This window comes from Suricata suricatta, chromosome 8, assembly GCF_006229205.1.
Source record: "Suricata suricatta isolate VVHF042 chromosome 8, meerkat_22Aug2017_6uvM2_HiC, whole genome shotgun sequence".
Lineage (NCBI taxonomy): Eukaryota > Metazoa > Chordata > Mammalia > Carnivora > Herpestidae > Suricata > Suricata suricatta.
In genome coordinates, this window is record NC_043707.1 from 90072579 (window position 1) to 90081812 (window position 9234).

General features: G+C 41.6%; 1 protein-coding gene across 1 annotated transcript in view; it reads right to left on the reverse strand.

Moving 5' to 3' along the window:
* The window catches only part of RAVER2 (ribonucleoprotein, PTB binding 2), a 102296-nt gene that overhangs the window by 84455 nt on the left and 8607 nt on the right, over positions 1-9234 (reverse strand). Inside the window, exon 4 of the mRNA XM_029945819.1 lies at positions 9075-9213. Within this exon, the coding sequence (XP_029801679.1) occupies positions 9075-9213 (139 nt within the window). The remainder of the gene's footprint in view (positions 1-9074; positions 9214-9234) is intronic.

Genomic DNA, 9234 nt, shown 5'->3' on the forward strand with positions numbered 1-9234 from the left:
ACATTTAAAAATTTTTTTAATGTTTTATTTATTTTTAATACAGAGAGAGACAGAGCATGAGAGGGGGAGGGGCAGAGAGAGAAGGAGACACAGAACTGGAAGCAGGCTCCAGGCTCTGAGCTAGCTGTCAGCACAGAGCCTGACGCGGGGCTCGAACCCACAAATGTGAGATCTGACCTGAGCCGAAGTCAGAGGCTCAACTGACTGAGCCACCCAGGCGCCCCTGGGTGCCACATTTTAAGAGAGACAATGACAAAGTAGTAGTGGTATGTGTGCAGAGAAAATAAGGCTGTGAGGAAATTTCATATCTGAAAAATTAGTGGTTTGAAGGAACTGAAGTTATAAGTTAAACAAGATTGTATTATGGGAGGGGAGAAGTTAGATCAAGAATTCAAAATTTCATGGGGTACCTGGGTGGCTCAGTCAGTTGGGTGGCCAACTTCAGCTCAGGTCATGATCTCACAGCTTGTGGGTTCGAGCCCCGTGACGGGCTCTGTGCTGACAGCTCAGAGCCTACAGCCTGCTTCTGATTCTGTGTCCCTCTAACAGTTCTCCGCTCACGCTCTGTGTCTCTCAAAAATAAATAAATGTTAAAAAAAATTTTTTAAAGAAATCAAAATTTCAGGGAAATTTATGTTCAGTATAAATAAGACATTTAAAACAAAGCTGTCTGAAGATGAAGTAGGACACTTTACTAAGCAGTGATGTCTTTGAAAGTAAAGGTGTTAAAAGTGTGCTAGAATTCATGGGGTGAGAACCTTAAATTGGATTTATTTACATAGTAAGCAAAAGAGTTTGATAAAATATCTTCTGCCATCCCTTCCAATACTGAGATTTTATTTTTTTTAATTCTATATGAATGAGGGTACTATCAGATGGTAGTAACATAAGACCCAACTTGAAATCCACGAAATCAAAGGAATGTAGCGGCTTGCATATGTATGAAATCCAGAGCTAAGTCTCAGATATAGCTTGACCAGGGCTCCAGCTCAGCTTCTCTTTTTTTTCCCCCTCAGTCCAGTCACTCTTCGGATGTCTGCTCTGTCCCCACACTGCCAGCAGCAAACAGGGCAATGTGTCTCTGCACTCGTATCCAGCAGGAAGAAAGAGAACCCCTAACCTTAACAAGCAAACAAAAGTCCCAAGCTTCTTGTTATATTGGGGTGAAGCAATCACTGCAGTCAAGAGACAATGATATACCAGCTGGCTTGGGGCCCATGCTTTAACTGATTCTCATGCCAAAAGGGAAGAACACTGTTTATTGGTTTATGTCACCCAAACCAATGGGGTGATCTCTATCAAATGGACTCAAACTGTATTGTCGGTAAATAACAAGGGAGGGGTAGAGCCTCAAAGGACAACCTGGGTGCTAGGAGGAAAGACAAGAAAAAGAAAGGAGACTGGTAGGCAACAGCATCAGGTTCTCAGCATGAAACATGGCATACTCAAAAACTAAGGGGCGCCTGGGTGGCTCAGTCGGTTAAGCCTCCGACTTCGGCTCAGATCTCACGTTCGAGGGTTCGAGCCCCGCATCAGGCTCTGTGCTGACAGCCAGCTCAGAGCCTGGAGCCTGCTTCCAGTTCTGTGTCTCCTTCTCTCTCTGTCCCTCCCCCTCTCATGCTCTCTCTCTGTATCAAAAATAAATAAAACATTAAAAAAATTTAAAAAACCTAAGTAATTGAAGAGATTAATTTTTTTAATGTTTTTATTTTTGAGAGAGAGTGAGAGAGAGACAGATGCAAGTGGGCGGGGCGCAGAGAGAGAAGGAGACACAGAATCTAAAGCAGACTCTGGGCTCTGAGATGTCAGCACAGAGTGCAATGCAGGGCTCAAACCCACAAACCATGAGATCCTGACCTGAGGCTGAAGTCGAATGCTCAAGCAACTGAGCCACCCAGGAACCCCGAAGAGAAATTTTTAAAGAGACTATCTACAAAGGCTTAAAAAAAAAAAAAAGACTATAGTTAACCACAGTCTCCCATAACCTCTAAGCCTGAGGAGGCAAGGTGAATGATTACAACAACCCAGAGAGCTTAGAGCCACTGGAAAGGAACTGCGACCTTTGAGAGAGGAAACAGCCAAGCCAAGGTATCCTGGCAGAAAGGGCGCTGGGTGAATAAGTGCTCCAATCTCTCTCCCCCACCCTTTAATCTCCCACTGGAGGCTCTGGACAAATGCAACCAGAAACCAGAGGATGCGAGAGCCCGGTTAGTGCAATCCACAGTAAGATAAGCCTCCCCGGACACAGTGCAGGTGAGAAGGGTGGAGACAGATCTGGAGGAACAAATGAAAGACACTCAGCCTAGCGACCAAGGACAATCATCTGCAGATAATCACAAGCCAAAATGCACAGACAGCGTTCTAGGTGGTCTGATTTTCCCTCTTCTCACTTACCACCCCTCTCAGTACACATCATCCTCTTACACGAAGACAGCTGCCTCCCTAGGCAAACAAAATACAGAGCCAAGGTTTCAGATAATCACTTATAGAATATATTTGTAGATCATTTTTTCTTTGTTTACATTTTAACATTCCGTTATTTGCCTTGTTGCAGCTGCTCTAAGTACAGCTAAGCATAAAACGTCCTGCCCCCAGTTAGGAAATGAGCTCTGGAAGCTCCTAAGGGCCACTGGCTATAAGGCAGGGGAGATAAGTACACACAGAAGTAGTAAGAGACAAGCCTCAGAGGGTCAGAGGGACCCCTTTTCAGCAACAGCCTTCCGTAGGAGATGACCTCATTTAATGCTTCCCTGATGTTTGAGATTTTGTTTATTTAAAGAGCAATTGCCTTAAGTACAGCTCTTTCTTGAGCGCTGACATAAGGCACAGGCGTACCCATCAATGACTTGAAGCTGGAGGAGTCTGTGTTCCGGCATAAAGCTGTTTAGATGGTACTGTACTACTCAGAATAATCATAAATGTCAGAAGCATCAGCAGCATTAAATAGCTGTGAAGATGCTAACCAACAACACTAAACACCATCTGCCATAGTATTCTATGGGAAAACATGTTACAAGTCCAAAAAATAATTTATAAGCATAAGCTGGCCATTAATTAGGAAATGGCCTGTAAATCACCTGAGACTTCTTTGGACTGCTTGTTAACATCCAGCATTGTGATGCTGAACACAAAGGACTCCTCTTGAAGATGTTTTCAGAGCAGAGAACAAGCATTGCTGAAACACTTTTCAAGAATTCCTGCCAAAACTAGAAACTTACCGAGCCAGTGGCAACCCAGAAATCTAGAAGATGTTCCTCTGGGAGCTTTCGGTGTCCCTGTTACATTGGGAATAATAAAGCATACAGAAAAGGAGAACCCATCACGCACTTCTGATTAACTACACTAGGAAACAGGTAACTGTTGTGTTAAGTAACTACACTAAGAATAATAACTTACCAAGAATGCAAAGTGGTATTCTTGATAAGAAAACGAATAATTTCAGAATGTAACATGCCCCAGTATTATTAGGAAAAAGTGAATAATAGCCCTATTATGAAAAGAGACACTAATTACTGATTATTAGAGAGAACAAATAATGTGTATTTTTAAATCTCACAGTTAGGAGCGCCTGAGAGGCTCAGTTGGTTAAGTGTCTGACTTCGGCTCAGGTCATGATCTCCCAGTTCAAGGGTTTGAGCCCCGCATCGGGCTCTGTGCTGACCGCTCAGAGCCTGCACCTGCTTTGGATTCTGTGTCTCCCTCTCTTTCTGACCCTCCCCTACTCTCGAGCTCGCTCACTCTCAAAAATAAACATTAAAAATATTTTTTTTTAAATCTCACCATTAAAGAACACAAAGTATATGAGAAAATGTTATAGGGTTCTGACAAATACAAAAGAAATAGAAGAATAAATAGCTTTTAAAAAGAAAATCAACTGGATTTTCTATATTTGGTGGTTTGTGATTCTAAAGTGCTTAGTTGATAATACTATGCTTTGAAATGGACCTCAGTGAATTAACCATCAAGCTTCTCAATTAACTATTATAATAGAGTACCTCAAAATGAAAGTTAATAATGCCCAGAATGAGAAAATACAATGTTCTGTTTCTATTACTAATCTTGGCGTTTAGCCCTAAGCACTTCACATTTTCTCTTAATTACACAATAAAGTCTCTTGTGGATTCTAAAATCTAAAACAAGAACAAAACACATGTACACATACATAACATATTAGAAGGAAAAAAACGAGTGAATTTAAACAGTATAGAGAATAAATGCCACTGTTTTCTCCATTTTGAAACCCCAGGAACAATTCTTTTGAAACGGAAAGAGGTTAACCAACAAATGTAAACAATGTATAGAAAGTGCAACACAAAGCACAAATTAAAACATTACCTAAATTCAGAGTAGCAGAAGACTATACACACACACTCACAATGGCTACTCTGAATAAGAACTCATATTTTCAACATTATTATTCACTATAATTAGAATTAGAAATATTATTCATAAGTTAATCACAAACATTCCATTCCAAGACACAAACATTCAAAGACATTTCTATAAATATTCAAATCATGGTGCTCGGAAACATTTGGGGGTGTAGGTAGCTTGATAAAGCCAGAGCAGAGTCCAGGACTAGTAAGAAAGGAGACTGCAAACGTAGGCAGGGGCCAAGTCACAAAAAGCCTTGAATCTTATATTTCTATCCTAATATGTCAGGCCTTTCAACCCAAGATCTGAGTACTCCATGGTAATATGGAGTATGGAAAAATCATAGGATAAATATGTGCATCTTCCGTAAGTGTCGAGTTTATGAAAAAAGGTTGGAAAGCAGTGAAACAAGTTTAAGTCACTGTTTTTACATTAAATCCAAGTTTATTAGTAGAACATAAAATTAACATGAATTTTTTTCAGCCAGAAACATGAAGCTTCAAAGCAATTTCATTCTGAGAATAAGCTAACTGAACTTCACTCTTCCTTATGATCTGAGGGAAACAGACAAGTTGAGGGCCATGTGAGGAAGATTTGAGAATGTAGAGCTAAACCTTTCCTTTCTTCTCATTTTCTCTTCTTCTCTCTGTCTCTCTCCCTTTCTTTGGAGACGAGTGACATTATTGGATTTGTGCTTTGAGGAGTTCTCTCCAGGGAAGCAGTAAGCAGAATGAGCTAAAACATAAGACACTGGACAGTAATGAGGGTAGATGACAAGCAGAAAAGTTGTAATAGTCTGGGCAAGAGATAAAAAGGGACATGAATCAAAGCTGAGGCTATGAAAACACAGAGGCTAAGAGGATTCAAGAAAACATAGGAGGCCAACAGACAGCACCTAACTGCACAGTAACTACTCAACGAGACAGCTTCTGAGAACTGTTTTTACCTACAATTAAAGTTTAAGTAAGATTTATGAAAATCATGTTCAATAAAGAAAACACCCTTGTTTTAAAAATGTTCAATTAGGGGCGCCTGGGTGGCTCAGTCAGTCAAGTGTCCGACTTCGGCTCAGGTCATGATCTCACCGTTTGCGGGTTCGAGCCCCACACCGAGCTCTGTGCTGACAGATAGGTTCAGAGCCGGAAGCCTGCTTCAGATTCTGTGTCTCCCTCTCTCTCTGACCCTCCCCTGCTCATGCTCGCTTTCTAAAAAAAAAAATTTTTTTAAATGTTCAATGAGTATTACTAGGCTCCTATTAATTAGTTACCAGTGAAACTTTTCTAGACACATAACTATACAGCTTGAGAACTAGAGTGAGGAATGGCTTTGATCCTTAATGTAATATTCTAGAATAAAGGAATGAATGAACTGATGGAGTCTTCTAGAAAAGAACAAGAATTTGAGCATTTAAAACATCAGAGGGGCACCTGGGTGGCTCAGTTGGTTAAGCGTCCGGTTTCGGCTCAGGTCATGATCTCACAGTTCATGAGTTCAGCCCCGCATCAGCCTCTGTGCTGACAGCTCAGAGCCTGGAGCCTGCTTTGGATTCTGTGTCTCCCTCTCTCTCTGACCCTCCCCTGCTCACGCTCTCTCTCTGTCTCTCAAAAAGAAAAGAAAAAAAAAAAAAAAAGAAAGAAAGAAAAGAAAAAAAAAAGTTAAAAAAAAAAACCCATCTGATTACTTAGTAACTGAACAAAAAGTAGTAACCTTCTTAAACCATGTTAGTTGTTTCATAAGAAGTAAATTGGCAGGTTAGCCAAGCAATAAATGCTAAAAGGCACAACAGGAAATTAAAGTTAAATCCTCATTTCTAAGTTGACAGTAAACTGCAGCGACTGAGAAAGACATTAGAATTAGACATTAGAATTGTTAAGGGAAATAAAAAATAAAATACAAAACATCCGTGCAGAATATATTCATAAAACTATTACAACTTAAGAGTAGATTACGTGTATGTTAATTTTATTCAACTAATAAAAATAGCTATTCTCAATCTAATTAATCTAAAGACTTTCAACTGCTTTTAAAAATTAGCATACTTTGCTCTACTGTACTTAATGTATCACAGACCTCTGATAGTTATGATTGTGATCAGAAAACCAGCAAAGATACAAGTACAGAAGATGACAGAAAGAAACACTACTCAAATGTTATCTGTGCACTGATAGGTTGAGATTTTAAAACTACACGTCAGAGATATTAAAAACGACATTTTGTAATATAAATAATAGAAAAAAATAAATGCTAGAATCAGTCTGGAAACTAATGTCTAGGTCCTGACAACTTCTGTGTATTTAGATGAAACTCTTCAATTCTCAAAAAATGTGCCATAAGTATTTAACATAACATTTTAAGATGTGTGGCAGTAAAAAACTCATCTAGACATGTAAGTCTTATACCAATTTTATTCAATAGTTTATACTTGCTACTTTACAGAAAATTCTAAGATTTAGGCTAAAGATAAAGTCAGAACAGAGAAAGATTATCTCAAAAATACAAATAAGTATAATTCTCAAAAAATCCCCATTCATCACTAATACCAGTTAACACTGTTCCTATGTTTGGACACTTTTATTTATTTTTTTCCATGGCTCTTCATAAGGGAAATGAGAAAGATACCAACAGCAAAACAAGAATAGAGCCAACTGTCTAGAATTTTATCTCTAAATATTTTTAGAATGCGAGGAAATGTGGAAACAAAAGAAAATTAAGACTCTTCTCCATCTCTCTCCTCCTAGATTATCTACACACAGAGCTGTTATTCCTTCAACTTTTTTTTTTTTTTTTACCGCCACCTGCTTCTTCAGGCCTCCCTCTTCCTGAGCCCCTCGCTGTCTTCTACTTGCTCGGGAAAGGGAGGTTCGTTCCTCTGAAATCGGCCTATTGCAGGTGTTCTTGCAGGCAGCATCACAAAATCTTACCTGACAGATGGGAAGGGGACAGTGACGGAAAGCGCTGAAGGATGAGCTATACCCACTGACAGACTTTTTACACTGCTGCTTGAAACAAAATGGCCCCCCATTCATATGAATTACAGGGCTATATGCTCTCACTTATTGTGAACAGAATGTAAGGTCTATTTACAAAATAACGAGGCACTGCTGTCATTATTTTACAGGTCTTAGAGAAGAACTGTCCTGCAATTATCAATGGCCAGCCCACTTACAATTCCCTGTATCCCCTTGTAGAAGGAACTACATAAATCGGCCCAAATCTGCCACCACCAGGACAACCCACCCTCCTCCATCCACACAAAATATGTAAATTCAAGCTATATATGAAATATACACAAACATCTAGACAATTAAGAAACACTGAAGAATCAGACATGACTTTTTTTCTTTTTTCTGTAAAACAAAAATACGTGTGTGTACATAGAGAAAAAGAGAAGGATAATATCTTATGTTAATGGTCGTCTTTAAGTATCAGAAATATGGAAGTATTTCCTTGCCACTGGTGACGATGTGGATGGACCTGCAGGGTATTATGCTAAGTGAAATAGACTGAGAAAGACAAATACCATGTGATTTCACTTATCCGTGGTATCTAAAAAACAAAACAAAACAGAAACAGACTCATAGACACAGAGAACTGGTAGTTGCCAGAAGGGACAAGGGTTGGGGGATGGGTTAAACAGGTGAAGGAGATTAAGAAGTACAAACTTCCAGTTAGAAGTACATCACGAGTATGAGAAGTACTGCGTCTGGAAACTAGTCCATAACACTGTAACAACTTTGTATGGTGACAGACGGTAACACTGTGGTGAGCAATGCCTAATGTATAGAATTGTTCAATCACTATGTTGTACACCTGAAACTAATATAACGTTGTGTTACCTATACTTCAATTAAAGAGAAAAATACAGGTGATTTCTATTTTCCCCCCTTTGCACTTTCCTGTATTTTCTCGCTTTTCTACAATGAGCATGTAGACTTTGGCAGTTTCGGGGGGGGGGGGGGATGGATCCAGAGTTTCTAATCTTAAAGCAACAGTTAATCTGGATCAAAGACACAAAGTAGCCTCTTTAAGCCTCCTTAGAGTCACTGAGTAACAAATCCTCCAGTACTTGGCATGGCAGAAGGTGGCATTCAAGGTTCCCCAAAGCGCAGCGATAACCTCTCCATTCTGGGGCCCTGGTAAACCAGGGGTGGGGGGCAGAGTTGTTTCATACAAACTTGGGCAAATGCTTCTGCAGCAGTAAAACTCACTTTCAGCTCTCCCATGGTCCCGCCCCCCATGGCACACCCCAGGCCCGAGGACCCCAGGGGGGAACCCTCTGCCCCTCTCAAAGTGGCCCCGAAAACTTAGTCCCCCAAAACGGTGCTCCTCGGCTCACTTCCACTCTCCTTCACTTCCTTTCCCCTACGATTTCCCCGACTTCTCTCCCCCTACACTCACCCAAGGGCCACAGGGGAAGATAACCGCGAGGCGAACTAAGGACAGCCGCCCCCGATTCCCGTGACCTTGGAGCAGCCGATTTCCCTCTCAGAGCCTCAGTTTCCTGACGTGCCAGCCGGCAAGGCTCAGAAGCCCGGGGGCTTTGCAAAATCGACGGACGGTTCTAACTCTGCAGCGACGCCCTCCTTCCCCCGACCGTTCCAAGGCGCCGGGCACCAGCTCGGAGACCTCCGCGCAGCGTCCCTCGGAAGCCTTGCCCAGATGTCCCGGGGACTGGCCGCCTCAGTGTCCTATGCTCGTACCTGGCAGTTGCTGTCTTGGGGCAGGTTTTTCACCAGGATTTTCCTGCGGTTGCTCAGCTCCCGGCGCATCCGCTGCAGCCGCGCGGCGACCTCCTCGGGGTGCAGCGCGCTGGGCGCGGGGCCCGGGACAGGGTCCTCGCTCGCGCCGGCGGAGGGGCCC